The sequence below is a fragment of the Scyliorhinus torazame genome, chromosome 15 (genome assembly GCF_047496885.1).
Source record: "Scyliorhinus torazame isolate Kashiwa2021f chromosome 15, sScyTor2.1, whole genome shotgun sequence".
Classification (NCBI taxonomy): Eukaryota; Metazoa; Chordata; class Chondrichthyes; order Carcharhiniformes; family Scyliorhinidae; genus Scyliorhinus; species Scyliorhinus torazame.
The window spans coordinates 169,656,652-169,682,013 of NC_092721.1; the positions used below are offsets into that span (position 1 = coordinate 169,656,652).

The 25,362-nt window shown below is 45.5% G+C and overlaps 1 protein-coding gene across 4 annotated transcripts in view; it reads right to left on the reverse strand.

Moving 5' to 3' along the window:
- tpte (transmembrane phosphatase with tensin homology) overlaps window positions 1–25,362 on the reverse strand; it is a 119,047-nt gene that overhangs the window by 30,121 nt on the left and 63,564 nt on the right. For all 4 annotated transcript variants that reach the window (XM_072477073.1, XM_072477074.1, XM_072477075.1 and 1 more), the window contains 3 exons: window positions 25,173–25,237; window positions 9,029–9,089; window positions 19–100 (listed from right to left, as the gene is read on the reverse strand). In XM_072477073.1, coding sequence (XP_072333174.1) covers window positions 19–100; window positions 9,029–9,089; window positions 25,173–25,237 — 208 coding nt within the window. The remainder of the gene's footprint in view (window positions 1–18; window positions 101–9,028; window positions 9,090–25,172; window positions 25,238–25,362) is intronic.

The following is a 25,362-nucleotide window of genomic DNA, read 5'->3' on the forward strand; positions in this document are numbered from 1 at the left end:
AGAGACAAAATAACTTACTCCAGAGCAGGCACATTGTGGTCATCAATGAAAACTCTTTCCACTCTGTAATGGAAGAATCTGGGATTGTAGCCTTTTTCACCTACCACAGAAACATCTCCGTTAGAATCCGATATTGAAAATTACTTAAATTAACTAAAATCAATAACCCAATGGTGTTAACCTACTGCACTTTTACAAATCACAACCTACTGCACTTTTACAAATCACTTCTCTAGTTTCATTTTCCTAAATTCTTGCTGCCACCTTATGGTGCAATAGCTGAAATACTAATTGGAATATAGCTTATTTTCGTCCACTTCCAACATCTCTTAAGAACACAACTTTCCCCAGACATTCAGAGAAAAGAACAAATGAAAGTCATTCAAGATGATCTCTAAATTGAAGAAACAAAATTGGCTCAAGAACAGAAGAGAGTTGTGAACGATGGTTATTTTTCAGACCAGAGATGATTGACAATTGTGATCATCAAGTGGCAGTGCTTGGAGCACGGCTTTCAAAAAATGTTATACATTTAAATAAATTGTATTTGGATATTGGAATAAAGAGTAAAATTTCAATTTGCTGACGATACCGCAAAGACGATAAGCAAACGGATGATATGAATTGCTTGCAATTGGACAGATAGACTAGCAGAATGGGCAGACAAATGACAGGTGGAACTTAATAGAGAAGTACAAGGATGAATTTTGGCAGGAAAGATGAAAAGGCACAATTTGGGCTCAATTCTAGACAGACAGTCTCTAAAGAGCATGTGCTGGAACAGAGCATCAGGGTTCATATGCATAATTCTTTGGAGGTGGTGGGACATACGCACCTAGGCACGGAGTACAAAAGCAGGAAGTTGTTGAACCTTCAGCTCTGGTTAGATGCATCAGGTTTGTTCTTTCACCACATTCAAGGAAAGGTGCAAGGGTCCTTCAGAGCGTGCACAGGAGATTTACCAGAATGGTTTCAGGGATGGAGGGTTTTAGTTAGGGTGGAGAAACTGGGCTTCTCCATGGAGCAAAAAGGAGATTGATGAGATTTGACAAGAGGCATGCAAGAATGACAGATTTGACAAGGTAGACAGGGGAAAACTGTTCCCATTAGCTGATGGTACAAGAACCAAGGGATACAGATTAGAAAGTTTTGTGCAAGAGAGACAGGGGAAATGGAAGAGATTTTTGTGTAGCAAGTGGCAAGATCCTGGAACCGGCAAGGATCAGGAACTCGCAATCTCCACTTCCACCACCCTCCTAGGCAATGATTTCTAAAGGCAATTGATTGGATACTTGCAGGGAATAGACTTGCTGGGTTAAGGGAATCAAGCAGTTTGCTCTACAGAGAGCTGACATGGAATCCTTCTGTGCCACAAGTGATCAATGAATCACAGTGTTTCCAGGAACTACAGCAAGAAAAATACTGGAGAGATACAGGAGGAGGAATATTTACTGTCAGCAAACAATTTAGTGTTGGGAGAACACTAAATCACCTGCAGCGTGCATGACAAATAAACCATTTAAAATACTTGGAATTACTTTGAACTATCTGCTTCTTTATAAATGGCAACTGTATGAACAAAAACAGAAGCTTGCACTACCAATCACGTCATGAACCAAGGGTTAGTGAACTAGAATTGATAAACCACGTCACAAAAGGGTTAGTGAACTGAAATTCAATGAATTGGCCAGCTTTCCTCCCCTCCCATAATACATGTACTCTATCAACTTTGTTGCCAACTCAATTTTCATTTCATTCGTATCAGCTAGAGTAGTTTATTAGAAGGCCTTGTGTTATGACAGATTGCCGCAGAATTCCTTTGGTATCAGCGATTACTTGCATTTTCTCACTAGGCAAATATTTATAAAAGGACTTTGGTCAACAGTCTCCTAGGGAAAAGTTTGGGGTATAATTAGGAGTAAGAATGTCTGCAGTCGCTTTGTGTTAGCATCTTGCGCCTGACCGATCAAATTAGTAGCTTCTGCCAAGAGGGTGAGTGTTTGAACTACAAACTCCTGGAACATCCCAAGTATTAGTTACATGGTTAGAAATGAAGTGTTGCTAAGTTTTCAGTCTGGAAAAGTAGACAGTCACTATCTTTAATTATGCACCCCATCAATATGCAGTTGACCTAGTCTACATCAGGGTTTGTCAAAGTGTGGGTCGCAACCCATGGGTGGATCACTGGCAGGTGTCAGGAAGGTCACGGAGTGGTCGCTTACGGTGTTCCTGTGATGGTCCCGATCGCAGGATAAGCACCTAACGGCCGCTACCGGCATTCTTAGAATGGCAGCCGCTGCCACCTTTTAAATGCAAACAATAAATGAGGTGGTGTGCAGTCTTCTGACCATAAGCTGAAGTAGTCAGCAGGTCACTCACCCTGTACGTACTTGCAAGAGATGAATTTCTTCCATTTTCCAGTCGTTAGCAAGCAAGACAAAGAGGGCTGTGAAGATGAATCATTTTGTTACAAGAACGAGATGGCCAGAGATAAAAATAGGCAGAGTACCTACTGGCCAGGATCTCACATCTGAAACAGCTGGAGAGAGATGCTCAGGAGAATCCAGGGCAGGACAGAGCAGTGGTAGTTCTGTACAGAGCTCCAGGGCCTCTGGTGACGAGCCTACAAAGAAGCATAACTCGGGAACAAAGCTGTATAAAGAGGATTTCTTGAGATCTGGTTTTGCGAATTGTGCTAATGCAAAAAAAAGGATGCAAAGCCCATGTTTTATGCAGTGAATTAGTGGCAAATGAGGAGAAGTTTCAGATTTTGAAAAGAGAAGTGGTGGGTGAAAAATTCCTTTTGGAGGTTGAGACCCCAGAGTCAGTTATTAATTTACAGCCGACTCAAACAAAAAGACTACGTTGCTGTACTTGACCTGTAACAGCCCATGAAGCTCTCAGCATAAATAGCATCGCCCAGGCGTACCCAGTGCTGATTAAAACAAGTATTTTGTTGCTATTGCTCTTCATGCCAACCTAAATGCACAAGGTTAGATTTTCCGTTCTCAAAGATGAAGATGACACAAAGGAACTGGCTGCACCGGACTCCTGTGAACCTGATTGGAGTGAGATAGTGAGGAGCAAGCAGGCTCTCCTTTGACATTAAAAAATAAGTGAACGTGGGTCTCGGGGAAAATAAAAGTTTGAAAAACGCTGGTCTACATGGAATTCAGTCAGGCTTTTGACAAGGTCCTGAATGGAAGACGGATCAAAAGCCCATGGGATCCAGAGCAGACAGGATCCAAAATTAGATTAGTGGCGAGAGACGATGGTCAAAGATTGTTTAACTGAAAGCCCGTTTCTAGTGGTGTTCCACGGGATCAGTGCTGGGTCCCTTGCTGCTCGTCGTGTACATTAATAATCGGGATGCAAATGTAGGAGGTATGATCAGTATGTTTACAGGTGACAAAAATTGGCAGCATGATAAATAGTGAGGAGGAAAGACTTCGATTACAGGACAATATAGAAGGGCTGGTCAGAAGGGCAGAACGGTGGCAAATGAAATTTTACCTTGAAAAGTGTGAGGTGATGGATTTTGGGAGACTACCAAAGCAAGGCAATATGCAATAAAGAATAGGACCCAATGAAGTACATGAATCAGATGGACCTTGGTGCACATGTCTATAGGTCCCTGAAGACAACAAGACACAAGGCATATGGTATACTTACCTATATTCTATGCCTTGGCTAATTAAAGAGCAGGGAGGTTATGATGGAGCTGTATAAAATGCCAGTTAGGCCACAGCTAGAGTAGAGTAGGGTGTGCAATTCTGGTCTCCAACTATAGAAAATAAATGATTTCACTGGAGGGTGAAGGGGATTCACCAGGATATTGCCTGGGCTGGAGCATTTCAGCTACCAAGAGACCCCGGATAAGCTGGGGTCGTTTTCCTTCGAGCAGAGAAGGCAGAGGGGAGGTGGGGGGGGGGGGGGGGGGGGGGAAAGAGACGGGGGGGATCCAATTCAGTTTTACACAAAATTGTGAAGCGCCTAGATAGGGTGGTTGGGAAAGAATCTTTACCCTAAGCAGAGATGTCAAAGATTTACAGCAAGGGACAGGGGGTTTAGCGGGGACACGAGAAAAACCTTTTTCCCCCCCCCCCCCCCACAAAGGATGGCTGGAATCTGGATCCTACTGCCCGAAAAAGGCAGAAATCACATCAACATTTAAGTATTTAGGAGGAGCACGTGAAATGTTGTGGTACACAAGGTTATGGACCAAGTGCTGGAAAACGGGACTAAGTAGATAGGTGCTTGTTGGCTGGCGAGGACCCGATGGGACGAAGGGCCTCTTCCTGTGCTGTAAATACAGACTCAATGATCATCTTTTAAGGATGCTGCTGGAATGATTCATCTTTTAGCTTAGTTGCGTTTGAAACTTCGGTAATGACACATGTTTCAATCGGCATCGCCACTCATTAAGTCAGTATCCTCTCCAAACCTTTGATGCAATCATGGTTAGATCAGTCAACTTTCATCCTGTGGCACACTTTTCCAATTCACAGAATACATAACCATATACACTCTAAGGGTAGGCTGCATTTTGCTCCAGTTGCTCATGTTATGTTGAGTTGTCACAAGAACAAAACAGATTTTTTAAAAAGAGCAGGAAAAATACTGCGGCATAAGAAAATTCAGTGACAAACATTACTTAAATATCCCACCCACCATGGTATAGTACCCAGAAGGGAGTGTAATTTTGTTTACTATGCTCTCTTATTTGTGATCAAACCAAGAGGCTGATTACACTTAAACATTTCATTTTGACAACAGCTGACGAAGCAGTTCTAAGCTAACCCTTCACATGCTACAGATCTCAGCTGCATCAAAATCACCTCACTATCCCTACCTTCGTTCAAAAATATCAACCTTGGGATGTGGTCCAATTCTAATTGGACCAAGATTTTGGTGCGTTTTCTCTCTGAACCATTGCCATCCTTGCTGCTGGTGCTCCCAAACATGGACATAGACAAGGTCTTCCAGGATATTAACAAAGTGACTATGAAGGAATGCCGATACCTCTAAAATCAGAGTGGTGTGTGACACTGGAGGGAAACTTGCAGGTGATGTTGACACAACATTGTTGCTCGTCCTGCTTAGTGATAGAGGTCATAGGAAAGGAGGGTACTATCAAAGTAAACCTGGTGAATTGCTGTGGTGCATCCTATAAAAAGTGTACATGCAAAAGCCACAAGTGTGCCCATGGAGGTTTGGTGTATTAACCCAATGACGGGCCTGATTGATGCTGTCAAGCTTCAAGTGTTGACAGTTGTGAATGAGAGGCTTTCCTCAGACTCCTGAATTGAGCCTTTCGTTGGTTAATTTTGTTTTTAGAGTAGTCAACAGGTGATCCACTCATTCACTTTGCTCTTTTAGCCAGTGGCCATACAGTTGATCCAGGTTGTGTCCAATCAGGCAGTGACCCTGCCAAAATGCCAATGGCATTTGAGGGCCAAGAGGAGATACATAGAAATAGGAACAGGCCATTTGGCCCCTTGAGGCTTCTCCGCCATTCAATATGATCATGGCTGATCGTCCAACTCAGTAACCCGTTCCTGATTCCCCACTCCCTCCCTCCAATACAAGAACTAGGAGCAGGATTAGGCTATTGAGCCCCTGGATCCCGCTCCATCATTCAATGCGATCATGGCTGATCACATCTCAGCCTCCACTCGACAACCTTTCAAGCCATTACGAATTTAAAAATCTATCGATCTCCTCAATCCGGGCATCCACCACACTGGGATAGTAAATTCCACAGATTCAGGCCACTTTGGGAGAATTAATTTCTCATCTGTTTAAATCCTGTCCTAAAACTACAATTGCATTCTAGATTGCCCGAGTGAAAAAATCCACTCTACGTCTAATTTGTCAATAGCTTTTATCATCTTGTATACCTCAATTGGACCTCCTCATCTTCTAAACTGGAGTATAGGCCTAAACCGCTCATCTCTGGAATCAATCGAGGGAACCTCCTTGGAATTGCCTTACTGCAATTACACCCCTCCTCAAGTACGAGGACCAAAACAGCACACAGTAACTCCCAAAGTGCAAATGGTGGGTCTCTTTCCAGGAGATTTGTCACTTGTGGCATGAATGTTACCCGCCACTTTCAGGTGCTGTAGGCCAAGAAAGATTTTAATTTGGAAATGAGTACTGCAGAATAGTCAACCAGCTCCACTCCTGACCTTTTGAGAGATGAAGTAATTAACAATGCACAAGGAAGACCAAATTGCCGCAGGGATGCCTCGGGTCGGTGATGGCATAATTCCGACAATCACAAGCTTCATCTTTGGAGTCAGTTTATAGCTGATCTCAATTATGCCGGGGCTACATGGTGCCATGCTTGGACAAATGCGATATTGATAGCAAAGCAGCTAGTTTCACCTTCTCGCTGGCATGCAGCTCTCCTGTCCAGGTCAAGCCAGTGACATTTGTGACAGATGCACGGGGCGGTCAGCCAATTCTGTACACGTTTTTGGAATAGCTTTATTAGCATAATCGGTTACAGTTGGACCGAGGACCCAGTCCCCTGGGAGCCATGTTTGGGGTGTCAAACTTGCCAGACCTCCAGACAGGGGCAGATGTCTTAACCTTTGCCTCGCTGGTGGCAAGCGGTCAGATCCTGTCAGGTTGGAGGTCAGTTTCTCCACCCTGTGCCTCAATATGGCTGGGAGACTAAGCTGAGAGAAGGTTAAATTTAGTTTCAGAGGGAATGATGAGGGTTTAATAAAATATGGCATGTTTGTATCACATTTTAAGGAATTAACCTCAGTCAGCAGCTAAAATGGGAGGGGGTAGTTAATTAATTAATGAATTGTTTTCAGGTTGAGGAAAGGATTGTTAAATGTTATAGAAAAATTAAGTTAAAAAAAATATTTATTATAAAACTTATGATAAGTAGCCTGGATGACAATGGTTCTGATAATGTGGTGAGCATTACAAGCAGGTTATTGTGAATAGGTGGATGACTCTTGATGATTGAGGGGAGGTCAACGAGTGCGTAATGGCCTTGAGATTTACACTGCTCTTTTTGGGTAAAATGCACTTGGGCAAACACTACTTTTTCCTTTATATTCGCAGGTGGTCATGCTACCTTGGCCTTCCAAAGTTGAACCTAACCAAATGATAAAGAGAATTTGATGAGGAGAAATTTCTTTACACAGGGTGGAGATTCTTTGACATACTCTACCCTAGAGGACAGTGAAAGCTCAGGGTTAAGGTAGGGATCTGTGGATTTCTGATTAACAATAACACCAAGGGTTATGGGGATAGTGTGGGTAAAGAGGCATAGAAGTGTCCAATCAGCCATGATCGTATTAAATGGCAGAGAAAGCCGGACAGGCTGAATGGCCTACTCCTGTTCCTATTTTAAAAGGATGGATGGTGACCCATTTCTTTCCTCTCCCAGTGGATGAAAAGAAAATCAGTTGCGTAAAGAACACTCGAGCAGGATCTACTTGGGGTCAACCTAGTACAATGGATGTGTAATGATCAACCCAAGCAGAGGTTGATTGGAATGATACATAAAGCAGTTAGACAGTTACATGGGCAGGGTGGGTATAGAGGGGATATGGGCCAAATGTGGGCAAGTGGGACTAGCTTGGTGATAGAAACTGGGTGACATGGACAAGCTGGGCCAAAGAGCCTGTTTCCATGCTGTAAACATATGCATTTGGTGCCAGATAGGACTACCCACCATCTGCAACATGTCTGAGACTGGCAAGTGATATATGAAACAAATGTATAGATTTGGCTGTAACAGAATAAAAATGGTGTTTAATTCAAATTGGTCACTTCATTTTTAAATAATATAAATTGCCAAACCCTACAAGTAAACCCCTTAATAGAGCGATCATTCATGCCAGTCCGGAGGGGTTTGCTTTAGTTCGCTTCGACTGTACATTGTTCAGAACTGTTTTAAGTTCCAGAGCTGGCAGAGCCAGCCCAATTAAAAACAATTACTGGAGGAAATTTAGACTTTTCTTCAAATAAAATGTCAGGTTCATTCCCAAATTATTGTGGTTCAACTTCCTCAAGAGATTTTAGAAGTAATTAGCAAGTTGTCGACAAAAAGTATAAATACTTCTTATAAAATCAGTCTTGGTAGAAAACAAAAAGCACCATAGAACTAAAAAGATTTTCTGTGCTACACTAAGTTACTATCTCCAAATATTACACAACAACATCCTAAACCTCATGGCAGTGTGGTGGTGGGGGGTGGAGGAGGGAGAGAGGGGGAAGAGTTGAGGCTGGCAGGAAACGATGCCATATCTTTGGGCCCGATCTCAATTCCTGGAGATTTAGACACTATATTCTGTGGCAGCCGTGATGGCACGATTATATCTGGGTGCCATGCTAAAGAAAGATGTCCATCATTACCAATACACCACTGAAGAACAAACATCAGACTTCCTGGATATAAGTTGAAGCTGAAAGATGAACCTCCTCGATGACACCAAATTTGGAAGCTCCACCTTGTAGATGCTTCCCTCCCATGCACTTGGTTGGCGTTCCAGGATCCAGAGCTGCTGGCGGCCTCCATGCTGAACTCTGGGAAGCCCCAAGCATTGTTCAGGTGAGTCCCGGTTTCTGCACGCCACATTGTTTGTATTCTCCACTGCCATGTTCTTAAAGGAGAAAGATTCCGGTCATCCTGCTTCTGCATCCCATTAGCGGGTTGCAAATCTGATTCATGCCAGCCACCAGTGGTTTTCCTGATCAACCATGGCAGGCACCAGAAGATCCCATGGAAAATTCATGCCAGTGTTACAGATTTTTTGACTGCCGAATTCTCACTCCCACCCTCATTGGACCCTCCAGTGGGGCTATGGGAGAATTGCACCCATTGTGGCATGGAAACACGCTTACTTAAAAGGAACAGTGTTTAGGTCGATCAGTTCCCTCCCCTCCCCCTTCTCCCACTGCATCTTGACTCAAAGTATTCCCGTATAATTCAACACTTTCTTCAAGTATATTCACTTAAATTCTTTTAATTAAAAACATTTCCAAAAGACATACTTACTGCAAAGATTATAGACTTTATAGTGATCTTTGTGCTTGGTGTCAAAAAATCTTGCAACTTCCTGTGAAAACATTTTATATTAGTGAGCAAATATCTGCAATCCTTTAGCGGTGTGCTCTGAAAGTAACATTTTGCCAAGGATCAGATCATGTCACACAGTATATACACATCAGTATACACAGAGTAAGTTACAATATATAAAACTGACTCATGATACAATAAGTTGAATGAAACATCACAATACCTGGTTTTTGCGTCACACATTCATTCAGGGCATTTTATTTAAATGCCTACAACTTTCAATAGCAACAATTATACAAAAATGGAGAATTGTGATTCTCTTTGCCAGACCAATTTCTCCCTGCCTGTGCTGCATAAGGAGTTCACGTTCTTGTTTAACACAAGGCAAAGTAGCTGACAAAGGCAGACAGACAGAATGCCCTCACCATGAGGAAGTGCCTAGATCGCATGTGAGTTCTTCCAATAGAATGGAAACAAGAGCACTTTGACCACTAGTACAGTTATAGGTTTGGCTGCATGTTAGTGGGAAAGGAACAAGCACAGCGGAAGAGAAAAATATGCCCAAAGCTCCCCAATTATAATCATTTGTTTTTAAAACTGGAACGACCATTTTGCACAAAAAAGTTCCCAGAAATAAGAGATGGACCAGCTAATTAGTTTCTGGTTGTATGAACTCTTTCCAGACCTAAAGCTTCAACTCTCGTTTCCCCACAGATGCTCCGAAATGGAGTATTTCCAACATTTCTTTTATCAAAATGAAAACAAATTGGTCTAAACAAAGTTACACAAAGACCAAGACTAACAAGCAAAGGCACATATTAACTTAACCCCCCAAAAAACAAAATCCTCTCAGCTGATGGGGACAAGCTCCTTAAAAAAGGAAATGAATGGCTGCCATCTTAGATAGAACCCCTCCACTGACCCTCTCTCCGAAATGTAAAAAAAACCCCACAAGAGGTCACCCAACCAAGCTGAGGCACAGGGCGGAATCAGAGACCTCCACCCAAGCAGAACTTGCCTGTAGGCTTACAATGAGGCGATGGCGAGGACATCTGCCTTCAGCCTTTACCAGCAAGACTGATACCCCATAAAATGACCACCAGTGTTGAAGACAGGAGCTCCAAAAGATTTGTGTGGGGTTAGCGCAGCTCTTCCTCCCCCTGCACTCTTCCCCTCCCCCCCCACCAGACTCTCTTCCCCCCCCCCCCGATTCTTTCCCCCCGTCCCCCCCTCGCGAGCACCAGAAACACTCACACAGTTTAGACTACCGTGGCAATCAATGGGATATTGATGAGAACTCACTTGTATATAATTAGCCCTGCTGTAAATTCCCTGGAAATAAAACCTTATTGTTGAATGAGGTGCGAATAACTATTGCTAATCTATGTTGTACAAGCTAAATGCCAAATTTCTTCATGATTTCAAAAAAAGGTGGACTTGGACGTTTATTTATTTTCGCTTCCATTCTGATGCAATAACTTATTTTGCTATCTGTGCATTTAATATCTGATCAAAAGTTTTTAAAACTTGGTTTTCATGCCCTGCGTGAGCAGATTCCAAGGTCCAGCCACAAGTAGAATGTGTAATCTCAATGGTCACTGCTGTTGTATAGTCACTGCTGTTGCATACCAAGGGATCCCCTTGAATTGGCACCAGATTTAAACCATCATCAGGAAAGGGGAAAACCACAAACACTGGAATTGTGGGCAGCCTCAGGAGGTCAGCAGCAAACACTGTTGCTTTGCTAGCAGAACTTTTACGGCGCAATTTAAAAAAAGATTTTGGGTTAAAGTGAGTATCTGCTGATCCTCTTACTTCAAAAATAGCACTATACTGCTTTGATATCTATCCAGTTCTCGGGCCAAGTCACTGCGCGTGTCCAACACAGTCTTTTTTTTTTAAATTTAGAGTACCCAATTACTTTTTCCAATTAAGGGGCATTTTAGTGTGGCCAATCCATCTACCCTGCACATCTTTTGGGTTGTGGGGGTGAAACCCACACAAACTCCATAGTGACCCAGAGCCGGGGTGGGACTTGTGCTAACCACTGCGCCACCATGCTGCCCAGTGTCCAACACAGTCCTACGGTTTCTTTTAAAAAAAAATTAAACTTCAGTCCCCTCTATCATTTCTCCAGGAAAAAAAAATATTTAATTACCAGTTTCTTCCACCATAGGAGAAAAATAAGCTTGGACTTTGGATTGGACAACATATTCCCTCCATATAATATGGCAAACAAGTATTTAGTGGGCATTAAAAATACTTGGCCTTGGGGAACTAGAAAGTGACCCTCATCTCTCAACATTTAGAGCGGTCATTCCCTTGGGGTGCATTTTGAAGGTTATAGAGGTAAAGGTAAAACATTGAGCATTTAGTCAGGTAAACAAAGAACAGCAACACAAGAAAAATAATTCATTCACAGTAATGCAATCCTCTTTTGGCTTAAACAGTATCTAGATTAGAGCCCAACCTTGGCTCAAGCCAAAGCTCTATAAAAATCTCTTTGGAGGGACCATTAGGGAAAGCAATAAAGTTAACATAGGACCATTCCTATAGCCTACCCCAATGAGTATACACATGACGACATCAGGGACAATAGTCATTGCACATGTTTACTACCAATTCCTCAGTTTTGCTTTATCCAAGTATAACCGGGTTATTCAATATCAAAACAGAAACCTCGTTCGATGTAGAGACAAATTGTCAAAGGTCTGATCACACAAAAAGCACAAATCTTTCCAAGCCAGGTACAGTGGGATGAGTGAAAATGTGTGCGCGGAAGATGAAACTACTGAGCCACTGGGAATCAATTGCTGACACATGTCTATTGGACAAGTTTATGAAGAATACAAAGGCACTTCTAACAAATTGGCTGTCCAGTTTGCAACATTACAACAGTGCCCAAGTACTTCATTGGCTGCAAAGCACTTTGGGACATCCGGACGTTATGGAAGGTGTCATATGAATGCAAAGAGCTGTATACTGTGTGTTACTCCAGGAGTCGGCAGCTTCGTTGCTTCTCAAGGATTGAGCCTCACTTTGCTGAAGCTGGGCTTCTGTGATGGATCAGAAGCAGTGAATGGCTTCAGTTTTTGTGCAAGTTTGTGCCTTGTGCATTGCATAAAATAAAATGAAAATTGGGTGTCTATGTGGAGTTTGCATGTTCTCCCAGTGTCTGCGCGGGTTCCCTCTGGGTGCTCCGGTTTCCTCCCACAAATGTCTAGGTTAGTTGGATTGGCCATGCTAAATTGCCTTTTAAGTGTCCAAAGGTTAGATGTGGTTACAGGGTTATCATAGAATTTACAGTGCACGAGGAGGCCATTTGGCCCATTGAGTCTGCACTGGCTCCTGGAAAGAACACCCTACTTCAGTCCATACCTCCACCCTATCCCTGTAACCTAGTAACCCCACCATACTTTTGGACACTAAGGGCGATTTTAGCATGGCCAATCCACCTAACCTACACATCTTTGGATTGCACAGGGTTACGGGGATAGATCACGGGAGTGGGCTTAGGTAGGGTGCTCTTTCAAAGGTTGGTGCCGACTCGATAAGCAAAATGGCCTCCTTCTGCACCTGATTGATTCTAAGGAAAGAAATAAAAAAAAGAGGAGACAGATAGCAAGCAACGATGTAGTTCTTTTTTGAAAATATTTTTATTCAAATTTTAACAATTGCACAACACATTTCCAACTAAAATAACCCCGAAGCAACCCCACAAACCCACCCACCCCTACCAGTTACCGTTACCGTCAACTAAGACTCCAAAATGTAATATCATCAACAGACCCCCTCTTGTAGAATCTCACTCGTCCTCGAGGAGTATTTCACCTTTGAACTCCGTTAAATCCCCCAGCCACACCGAGGCAGAGGGTGCAGCAGCTGACCTCCACCCCAATAGGACTCGCCTGTGTGCGATCAACGAGGCGAAAGCTACACATCTGCCCCCACACCCGTCTACAACTCTAACACCCCAAACATCCGTCTCAGCCTCGACTTTGTCAGGTGCACCCTATGTACCACTTGTAACTGAACCAGCCCCAGTCCCTCTCACTAGGCCGAGGCATTCATTCTCCGCAACACCTCACCACAATCCCTCCTCCAGCTCCATCCCCAACCACTCAGCTTTGACCCCCCTCCGAAGATGCACGGTCCTCCTCCAATATCCAGAAGTCGCCAAGACAACCCCCCCCAAAACAAGAGTGGTGCCACCAGGAAGGTTGGGCAGAACTTTACAAAATCCCACACTGGCATATACCCGAACTGCTTTCCCCAGGGGATCCCATCATCTCCAGCGCCTCCAAGGTCACAAATTGACCTTCTAAAAACAGATCCTTCATTAGTACCAGCCCTCGTTCCTCCCAGCCATGAAACCTCGCATCCATTCACCCAGGCTCAAACCCATGTTTCCCTCTGATTGGCATCATCTTCGACCCGCCGCAATTTCAAATGCTTCCGAAACTGCCTCCAAACGTGGCCACCACCACCGAGCTTCCCGTACATCTCCCGGGGTTAAACAAGAGTGGCACCGTTACCAGTGCCAGCAATGCTGACCTCTTGCAGATACAGCCTCCAACTTCTCCCATGACATCTCAGGCACCCTACTCCAATCCCACACCTTCACCACCAAACAATAATGTGGCAAGTCCAGAAGGGTCAAACCTCCCGATGATTGCCCTCTCTGGAGCACCATCCTCCTAATTCTTGCCACGTTACCCACCCATATGAATGACGAAATCAACCTTTCCACCCCCATAAAAAAATTACTTCAGTAAAGAGAATAAGAACCGTGGCAAAATGTTCATTTTTACCACCTGTACACAGTCAACCAATGATAGGGGGGAAGACTATCCCTCCTCAGCAAACCTTAACGCTGCTCACTAAACTTGTAAAATTCAGTTGTGGAGCGGAGCCTAGTTCCATGCCACCTGCACTCCCAGATACCCACAGTGGGTTAGCACTACCCAGAATGGCAAACTTCCAGAGAGGAGACACTACAATATACTCATTTTCCCCAAAATTTAGCTTGTGCCCCGAATCGCTTAAGCAACCCCATTATGTCCCCACCGAAGCATCCGGATTGGAAATGTACAGCAGCAAATCATCCGCATCCAGGGACACCCCATGTTCAACCATGCCTCCTTCCCCCCACCCCCCTTTATTCCCTCCCATTTATTTTTCCAAGCACCTCAGCGCTATGGCGAAGGGCTTTATTGCCAGCCAACATAAGGCACCCCTGCCTCGTTCCCCTCTGTGAAGGACAATACAGAGTTTATCCAGTTTGGATGCATACTCACATTTGGGCCCTTGTACAACCTCACCCATGCCACAAAACTTATGCCCAATCCCAAACCTCTAATACCATAAACAAATTGACCTCCACATGGTCAAATGCCTTCTCTGCTTCCAGCACCAGCACCACCACCACCACCATCAACCCTTTCCCTTCCGCTGGAGAAAGCACCACATTCAAAAGGCGCCACACATTAGAGGACAACTGTCTTCTCTTAACAAACCATCTTCTCCTCCCCAATCACTTTTAGGAGGCACCCTCCAACACAATTGCCAACAACTTTGCCAAATTTTCAGCATCCATGGTCCACATTCTACTGGGTCCTTGGAGAATGGCAAAGAGATGGATGCCTGTCCCATCACCTCGAGCAACACCCAATTTACCACCACATCCTCAAACATCTCCACCAACAGCGATGCCAGGTTATGGGCAGCATGGTAGCAGTGTTTAGCACTGTTGCTTCACAGCACCAGGGACCTGGGTTCAATTCCCAGCTGTGCAGAGCCTGCACATTCTCCCAGTGTCTGCTTGGGCTTCCTCTGGTGCTCCGGTTTCCTCCATGCGTCCCAAAAGACATGCTTGTTAGGCAATTTGGACATTCTGAATTCACCCTCCGTGTACCCGAACAGACACTGGAATAGCGACTAGGGGATTTTCACAGTAACTTAATTGCAGCGTTAATGTAAGCCTACTTGTGACACTAATAAAGATTATTGCTCTTCAAGAGCTTCATTTAAAACTCTGCTGGGAAGCCATCTGGCCCCGGGTGCCTTCCTGTCTGCATCCAACCTATCGCCCACACTTTCTCCATCCCCAATGGCTCCTCCAGCCCTGCCCTCTCCTCCTCTCTCACTCTGGGACACTCAACTGTCCCAGAAACCCTCTCATGTCAGACTCATCCTCCGGAGGCTCTGATTTATATCCTGGAAAACCCTCAAAAAAACCACCTGCTGCAGTGCAAACAGCATTTCCCCCGTCCTGTCCCAAAGCCAAACAACCTCTCTCCGGGCTGCTTGTCGGCGGAGCTGGCCTGCCAACAAGTGACTGGCTTTTCCCCCATACTCCTATACAACCCCCTTCACCTGCCTCAATTGCCGAATCGCCTTTCCCAAGGACGAGTCAAACCTCACCTGCAGCTCCTTCCTCCTCACCAGACGCTCCAGCGTCAGATCCTCCACGCGCCTTCCATCCACCTCCAATCAGCAGTTTTCATTCCTCTTGCCTCCCTACCCACCTGCACCTTGAACGAGATCCTTACCCCTCACTACCACTTCCAACACTTCCCCACACCACCAACACCTACCCTCATCCTGTTAAACCCAGCACAATCCTCAATTACCCTGCCTGTTTTGGCAGCATTTGGGTCCACCAACCACCCCATCTCCAATCTCCAGACGTGCCAGCCCTTTCCCAGCACCATGTCCATCCAATGCGGAGCATACTCGGAGATAACAATGGCTGAATACTTGCCTGCCTCGCCCCCAACAGTGCCCGTCCCATCACAAAAAAATCTACTCTGGAATACACGTTGTGTACCAGCAAAAAAAAGCTAATAATCCCTTTCCCTCAGATGCAAGAACCTCCAAGGGTCAGCCCTCCCATCTCTTTCATAAACGCAGCTAACATCCTCGCTCTGAAACAGTTGGGTGAAGAATGCCTGAGACACAAACAAAAATGTGCTGAGGTCAAGGCTGGTGATGCGACCATCAATTCACATGAGACAGAGAGTTGAAGTGAACAGTGGTTTTAATTAGCTAGAACTGTGCCTGCCTGCGACTGCTCTGCATAGAGCCGCCTGCAGGGCAGCAGCTCTATATACCTCCCCTAAGGGGGCGGAGCCCATAAGGGCACCAACATGATACAATGCAATACAGTGAATGGTTGCCAGAATACATTCACCACAGCTGGGTTACAATAATCAACATTTACCTGTGATTAGGTAGGACTCCAGCTAACAAAAGGTTGGACCTCATAATATGGTCAGTTTTACTCGGCTATCATAATATGGTCAGTTTTACTCGGCTATCTTGGTTAGTCAAATGTTGCCCTAATGCAGAGGGCGTTATTCTTACTTCTCTGACATTCACCTGGTGTAGATACAAACAGTTCAGGTGGATTCTGAACAGAGTGCGAATAACCAGGTTGGCACCATGTATTCCTTTATTCCATTTACATGCTTAGCAGTTGGGAAGAACCGGCTAGGATTTGTCCAGCTTGGAGTCGGACATTTGCTCTACTGGCAGGTTGGTGCCAAGTATGTAGAATAATAGTCTCCTCCCTAACCCCACCAGCCACCAAAATCATATGCCATGTAAGTGGATGCTCATGCAAAGAGGATAAAATGGAGCACCTTGAACAGCAAATATCATACTAAGCTTGGGATGTAACATTCACAAGAACTACTCAATAGAATGAGCACAAAGTCAGAATGAACGTGCCCATTCCCCAAGTCAGTTCAGCCAATTTGCCTGGTCATGAACGAACAAGCCCATCCCCCAAGTCAGTTCAGCGCCAATTTGCCTTATTGATATTGAAAGTATTTTGCAGTTAGAAAAATGAAGCTATTCACCCAAGAAAATACAATAACAACAAAATAAGAAGTTTGATGGATTGTGGCAACCAGAAATGACCATTTCATTGGTGTTCATTTGGTTGTCCCGAAAGCTTCCCGTGTTGGCAGATCCGGATCATCACTGTTGCAATTGTTACACAAAGAGATGACAACAGAAATAAACTGCTTTAAGTTAGAAATACTGAATGCAATGATAAAAAAAAGTGACAAGCTACATTTGCTCTGCATTTCACACAAGTGATTATCTTAGAATCATAGAATTTACAGTGAAGGAGGCCATTCAGCCCATAGAGTCTGCAGCGGCTCTTGGAAAGAGCACGCTACCTTAGCCCACACCTCCACCCCATCTCCGTAACCCTGTAACCCAGTAACCCCACCTCACCTTTTTGGACACAAAGGGCAATTCGTCACAGCCAATCCATCTAACCTGCACGTCTTTGGACTGTGGGAGGAAACCGGAGCACCAGGAGGAAACCCACGCAGACACGGAGAACATGCAGACTCCACACAGACAGTGACCCGAGCCAGGAACTGAACCTGGGACCCTGGAGCTGTGAAGCAACTGTGCTAACCACCGTGCTGCTGCCCTTTATCTTAATCTTGTGCCACATTCTTAGAAAAAAATCCTAAAAAGGCTACCAATTGCCAAAACTTTCAATTGCCTTATACATGTGGTAGAGACTCAGTGATGTCTAATGTGTACCCTAATTACCAACCAATAGGTTTTGCTTTGGGACACTTCAGCATCAAATATTTTAAAATATTTAGAGAGGTTCAAGATGATCAAAATCAAGACGCCCTAATTGGGCGGTTAAATTAAGCACCCAATTCTACAAATTCCGAAACCTTGGGGAAAGATCCAAAACTCAATGTCGGAAAGAGGACTGAATCGGTGGAATTAAAATTTGGACTGGGTCATTTTTTCTCAACAATGCGATTCCTTTAACTTGGCACATTCTAGAAATTGCACAGCATGCCTTGGAACCAGAAAGCAAAGCGCCAAAGAATGGACAAAATGGATTGCAACATACTGGTGTCCAATCCCCAATGAGATCAGACAACATAAAGGGTGAGGGATGGAATAGTTAAAGGAGCAGAAGAACATGATCAGCAACTGCCTGCATTAAAAAAAAATCTTATTGGATAACAGCGGTCATGTCTTATCCAATGATAGAAAAGGAAACAAGCTTCCAAAGGACTACCTTCAAGGGAGATTTTATGCAAAAAGAGCAAGCCCATTCAGACAGTGCATTGTGAATTATGCTAACTTTTCTACATCACATGGAATGGAGACCCTTCAAGGACTTGGGGATTGGAATGTTAATGTACGTGATCAGGCACACAACCCATCATTGGGCATTAAACACGAATAAATGTTGTATTGAAGTGCACAGCATATTCATCCAAGTTAATGAACAGCATTATCTACACTGTACAAATCCCCTTACGAAAAGATCGCGTGAAAATATTCTGTACAAAAATTCAAGATTAAAATCAAGATTGTTGAACAATAATAACAGACTTCATGATCCCTACAATTCAGTATTTTTTCCAAACTAAATCCAAATGCCATTTTTCCCCCTGGAGTTTGACCAAGGTGGTGATTTGCCTCAAATGATTATGGGGTTTATTAAGAATCACTCCTTTACTTTTCAAATAGCCCCACAAGTTGAAGTGCCATCTGATACAACCAGCATTAAGTTTTGTTTAGACAGCAACCTCCCTCCCTGCCAGCCGTGTTTCAAAATACAAAATTGCTTTGTGTACATTTCTTAATTTTTTCATAAACATGGACGGTACCAGCTTCTCTCCAACGAATGGCACAATTTGGAACAAAATAAAAAGGCTTTGGGGGTGGAGGAGGGGGAAAAAAAAAAAAAGAGATAAAAGACAAAACAAGAAATCAAGTCACCTCCCTTCAGCACTGTAGGGATTCTCTCTCTCTCCCCCTCTCGCCTCCCCCCCGCCGCCCCCCAATAAATTCCTCAAACATTATCATGAACAGTCCCCACCGTGTCTCAAAGCCTTGCGCTGATTCCCGCAACTCGAACTTGATCTTTTACAGCCAGAGGAAATTGTACTGGTCCCCAGCCAGGCCGCCACACCAAGTGGCATTGCCGATCGCCAATCCAATAGAATCCTTCGTCGGACAATGAGAGGCTAAGGCCACAATATCAGCCCCCCCCCCTCCCCCTCCCCATCAGCTCTAGCATTTCCGATACCCCAAAAATCGCCACCATTGGGTCCAGCCCGATCTCTACCCCCCACAATCTTCGATAGAGTCCAGAATACTCCCTCCCAGTATCTCCCCAACTTCTCGCAGCACCAGAACACATGCGTGAGATTTGCTGATCCCCGCCCGCACTGGTCTGTCACCCCTGGAAGAATCCACTCATCCTCACCAGTCAGATGCACCACCTTAAATTAAATCAAACTCATCCTCGCACACGATGAGGTATCTTCCCCTGCCCCCAAACTCCTCCTCCCATTTATTCTTAATCCTATTATTTCCTCATTCTAACTCCCGATCATCTGAGCATAGAAGACAAGAGTGCAGAAGGAGGCCATTCGGCCCATCAAGACTGCACCGACCCATTTAAAGCCCTTACTGCCACCCTATCCCCGTAACCCAATAACCCCTCCTAACCTTTTTGGTCACCAAGGGCAATTTATCATGGCCAATCCACCTAACCTGTACGTCTTTGGACTGTAGGAGGAAACCGGAGCACCCGGAGGAAACCCGCGTACACACGGGGAGAACGTGCAGACTCCGCACAGACAGTGACCCAGTGGGGAATCGAACCTGGGACTTGTGCTACCTTGCTGCCCCGCGGATCAGGTCAGGAGCAGAAGCCCAACTCTCCACAATTTTTAGGCTGCTGGGAATTGCAAAGTTCATTCTACAATATGGGAAACTTCTACATTATAATAATACTTACATCAGAAATAGTTTGACCGTAGCAAGATACATACTTAAAAACTCCAAATAACTAAGCAGCAGGGCATGGTGGTGTTTCCATCAGTAAAAATGAAAAAGAAAAGGGAATGCAGTGTAAGTGGAACGGTTTGTCGTCATTATTAAAATAATGTTATTGCAGTGATGTTAAAATATTTTTAAAACATATGCAAGCTGAAAACCGAGGCAAGGAGAGGGAAATGCTCCTCAGAGATCCTGGCATTCACAGAAGCTGCACGTTTAAATGCTCTCTGGCTCCATTACCTTGTGTCAAAGTCACCCTAGGACCCACATGGATTCCAACTTGTTTCAGCTCGCTTCTAAGCCAATGAACAAGCTCCAGGCGCCAATCATTTTAATCAATTGGACATGGCAGAGTTGTGGGAACACTTACTCAAAAAAAGGTTTAAAAAGAAAATCAATATTTGGCATCAAGCCCAAAACTAATAAAATAACCCACTAGTGTTGGGGAGAGGAGTGCACATCAGTCAGCCATCGACATACTCAGTTCAATTCTATTGCATGTCTGAAAAAGAAAATCATTTCCACCAACAGAAATTTAGCCTCAATTCCTGTAGGTTGTGAATCACCATAAAGTAATAAGCAATGAATACAAGGAATTTGAGACCCATGGTTGAAAACAAACAAACCAAAGCCTATTGGTGGCAAGGTAAATTCCCTAGTTATTGCACTAGAATTATTGAAGATTTACAACACAGAAAGAGGCCACTTGGCCCATTCTGTCAGTGCCAGTCCAATCTCATGCCAGCATTTGGTCCAAAGCCCTGCACTAGGAAATGCACAGTGCAATTAAAACATAAGGGGCACGATTCTCTGATCCTGAGGCCAAGTGTTGACATCGTCGTAAACGCAGTCTCGTTTTATGATGGCGTCCACAGGCCCCCAGGAGCAGCGATCCTGAGCCCGACAGGGGGCCAGCACGGCACTGGAGCAAAGACGCTGGAGCGACTCACGCAGCTCCAGCAGCCGAGACCGGCGTCAAACGGGCGCCGTGGATCGGCGCACGAGTGCTGCGGCCGGCGCGAACTTGCGAATGCGCGCTGGCTTCCTTCTCCGCGCCGGCCCCAACGCAACATGGCGTAGGGCTACAGGGATCGGCGCAGAGTAAGAGGCCGCCACCAGGAGAGGCCAGCCCACCGATCGGTAGGCCCCGATCGCGGGCCAGGCCACGATGGAGGAACCCCCCCAGGGTCAGATTCCCGCTCTCTCTCTCCCTCCCCTCCCCCTTCCCCTTCCCTTCCCTCCCCTCCCCGCAGGATGGACGCAGAGGTCCTGCCGGGTAAGACCACATGTGAAAGGCACCGGCGGGACTTGGGCTTTCTTGGCGGCCACTCTGCCCATCCTGGGAGGAGAATCGCCAGGGGGGTGGGGGGCCGACTAGCAACGCCGACCATGCCAGCGCCTATGGCGCCAATTCTCCAGTGACCAGAGAATCGGCGGACTGGCATCGCATGAATCGTGCCCGGCCCGACGATTCTCCGACCCGGCCCCGGGGTCAGAGAATCACGCCCATGTTTCCACCAACACAAATCAGCATCGGCTCAGGTTTCTGTAGTTGATCAGTCAGTAGCATGTCTTTTAATGGATCAAATAACATATTTTTGGGCACAGTAGGTTTGCATCACTGTTGGGGCAAGCAGCAATTTAGATCAGGCTGTGGAGTATAAACCACTTTATTCCAGTACTAACTAATACGATATACAAAGTAACCCTGGTCAGCTAATTTCTGAATCATATAAGCCCCTTTTAATTTTAGTCAAGTCAGACACTTCATTATTTTAGGCACTCAACATACAAATCAACGAGTATGGAAGCCACGTGCACTCATACAAACAGGCAAAGGATTTCTTTGGTCAATCATGTATCGTTATGGAAATCTTTTACTACGCAAAAATGCAAATGGATGGGCACAGAACTGATTTGATGCCAAACTAATGACAGGCAGAAACTAAACAGATCAGCAGGTAAAGCGCATACCATATTTCACTTCCACTGTTAAAACAACAAATCCTTCAAAGTCCTTTTAAAAATGCAGTTGCTCATAATCTAGGCAACCATCTCCACCGAGTCGCAAAGCAAAACAGTGGTGGTGGGATGTTGAAAAAAAGTTAATAGTCAAGAAAATAGGTTCCATCCAGCCTTCCCACGCTTCATAACATTAGCAAAATATCCCATGCCATCAAATTGTGTATTATATAATGCCAAGACAATATTGCATATTTACTCTACCTAAAAGAGGTTTCCAAGCCAAACAAGGAACCGGGTTTACTTCATTGGAAAACAGCACCAGCCTGACCAGTTCTATTCCAAGTTGTAATTTTTCAACTCGACTGATCAGCACCACTGGAGATTTAGTTTTTGAGAGATAATTTGGCAAGGAACATGTTAGTCACCACTATACACCTAAAAGTATCACTTGCTAGATGCAGCAAAAGCTCCCTCTACCTGCCCCAAGCCAAGAACACAACTATTCCATAGATGGGAAAATCTTTCAACCTCACACCCAAGTTATCAGCAATACTTTTCAATATTATGCCAAGGTTTTGCAGTGGGGAAACCTGGGCTCAAAATGACCCAGACTGGTTTTTAGATGGGTATAAATCAAATGCTTGCACATTTGCTAAAGGATATTTTTATTGTGTGCTCACTTTACATTTAATTATCATTGTGCATTGTGTGCATTCCAGTGACATTAAAATCCAGTTACTGTTCCTGTCCAAATAGATTGAAAAGGGGTTCAACTTGGTTGGTTAGACTCCCCTTCAGTTTCCTGTGGGCACTTTGCCAATCAGCAAATTCAGTAAAATCCAAATAGTTCATGAATAGCATGAACAAGGCACCCAGAAAATGCATTTAACCTACAATTTGGGCACTAAAGCATTCTTTCTCAGGTAACCTGTATATTTCACTATAATCAGGTTCGAAGTGTCTCATAAAAGACTTCTCATACCCCCAACGTAGACGCCAAGTTACTGGCCAAGATTTTGGCGACGAGAATTGAGGACTGTGTACCGGATGTAATTGTGGAGGACCAAACCGGGTTTGTAAAGGGGAGGCAGCTGGTGGCCAACCTAATAAGGCTGCTCAACGTGATTATGATGCTCCCGGAGAGTAGGGAGGTAGAGATAGTGGTAGCCATGGATGCTGAAAAGGCTTTTGACCGGGTCGAGTGGGATTATCTGTGGGAGGTACTAGGACGGTTCGGGTTGGGGTTCATCGGTGAGTGCAAGGACAAAATCGGACTACTTTAGACTGCACCATGGGACAAGACAGGGCTGCCCTCTCTCCCCACTGCCGTTTGCGCTGGCCACAGAGCCGCTGGCAATTGCTCGGAGAGCTTCTAGGGGCTGGAAAGGGCTGGGCTGGGGGCGGAGTGGAACATAGAATCTCGTTATACGCAGACGATTTGCTGTTATATGTCTCGGACCCTATGGTGGGGATAGACGGTATTATGGCAACCCTGGGGAAATTTGGCCGGTTCTCCGGATACAAACTGAACATGGCTGAGAGCGAGTTGTTTGTAATTCTGGCAAGGGGGCAGGAGAGCAGGTGGAAGGGGTTGCCGTTCAGGCTAGCGGGGGAGAGTTTCTGATATTTGGGGATTCAGGGACCGGGTCAAGTTGCACAAGCTCAACCTGTTCCGACTGGTGGATCGACTGAGGGAGGAGGTCCGGAGGTGGGATGCACTCCCGCTGTCTTTGGCGGGGAGGATGCAGACTTAAAGATGACGACTCTGCCGCGGTTCTGGTTTGTTTTTGTGTCTCCCCCATCTTTATCCCGCGGTCCTTCTTTAAGAGGCTGAATAAAATTACTCTGGGATTTGTATGGGCAGAGAAGTCCCCACGGGTGAAGAGGGTGATGCTTGAAAGGAACAAAGGAGAAGGGGGGCTGGCGTTGCCAAACTTCAGCAACTATTACTGGGCGGCCAACATAGCGATGATAAGGAAATGGATGGTGGGTGCGGGGTCGGTTTGGGAGCGGATGGAGGCTGCTTCGTGCAGGGGCACTAGCTTAGTAGCCCTGGTCACGGTGCCTCTGCCGCTTCCGCCGGCACGGTACTCCACCAGCCCGATAGTAGTGACGGTTCTTCGGATCTGGGGCCAGTGGAGGAGGCATGTAGGGGAGGTAAGAGCATCGGTGTGGACCCCAATCTGCAACAACCACTGATTTCCCCCAGGGAATATGGACGGGGGCGGGGGGGGTATCGACTGTGGAGGAGGGCGGGGATTGTGAGGATGGGGGATCTGTTCCTGGAGGGGAGCATTCCGAGCATGTGGGCGCTGGAGGAGAAGTTTGGGCTGGCGAGAGGGAACGACTTTAGATACTTACAAGTACGGGATTTTGTCCGCAGACTGGCGCCGTCCTTCCCATGTCTCCCGCCGAAGGGGAGGCAGGACAGGGTAGTTTCTAGGGGAGAGGTGGGAGAGTAGAGTCTCAGATGTCTACAAGGAACTAATGGGAGCTGAGGATACACAGACCGAGGACCTGAATCTTAAGTGGGAAGAGGATCTCGGGAGTGGGTGGGGGTTGGGGGGAGACGGTGTCTGGGCAGAAGCTCTGAGCAGAGTAAACACGACCGCAACATGTGCCAGGCTCAGCCTGATCCAGTTTAAGATCGTGCACCACATTCTTTGGGCTGGAGGACAAGTGTGCTGGATGCGCCGGAGGGCCGGCTAACCATGTACATATGTTCTGGTCATGCCCTCAATTCAGGGGGTATTGGCCGGGATTTGTAGATGTCATGTCCCGGGTATTGAAAACTGGGGTGGTAATGAGCCCTGAGGTGGCAATCTTTGGGGTTTCGGAGGACCCGGGAGTCCAGGAAGAGAGAGAGGCCGACGTTCTGGCCTTTGCTTCCCTGGTAGCCCGGCGGCGAATACTGTTAGCATGGAGGGACTCAAAGCCCCCCCCCCCCCCCCCCCCGAGGGCTGAGGTATGGCTATCGGACATGGCAAGCTTTCTTGTCCTAGAGAAAGTCAAGTTCGCCTTGAGAGGTTCACTACTAGGGTTCGCCCGAAGATGGCAGCCATTTATTGACTTTTACGCAGAGGAGTAAGCGTCAGCAGGGGGGGGGGGGGGGGAAATCAGAATCATAATGAATCTGATCGGCGCAGGCTTGGTGGGCCGAAGGGCCTGTTCCTGTGCTGTAATATTTTATTCTTTGAAAAGCAGGATGAAACAAAAATAGCCGAACAAACTAAATGGTTTGATATCTCAGATTTATAAAGCTGTGCACAGCTGGCTGCTTTATATGTATCATATTCATTAAGACTTACTGTACCTCAATTGGATTTCTGTACAGAGACTGCTTCCCAGAGGACGGGAACGACATGGCAATGACTCGATCTGTAAACAGTACACAGAACAATTAACAACCTCAGGTGAATGATCCTCATATACACATCATTGTATTGCATACTGAATCACTAACATTGTTCCAGAGATATTGAGGTGGGAGGAATTAACACCAA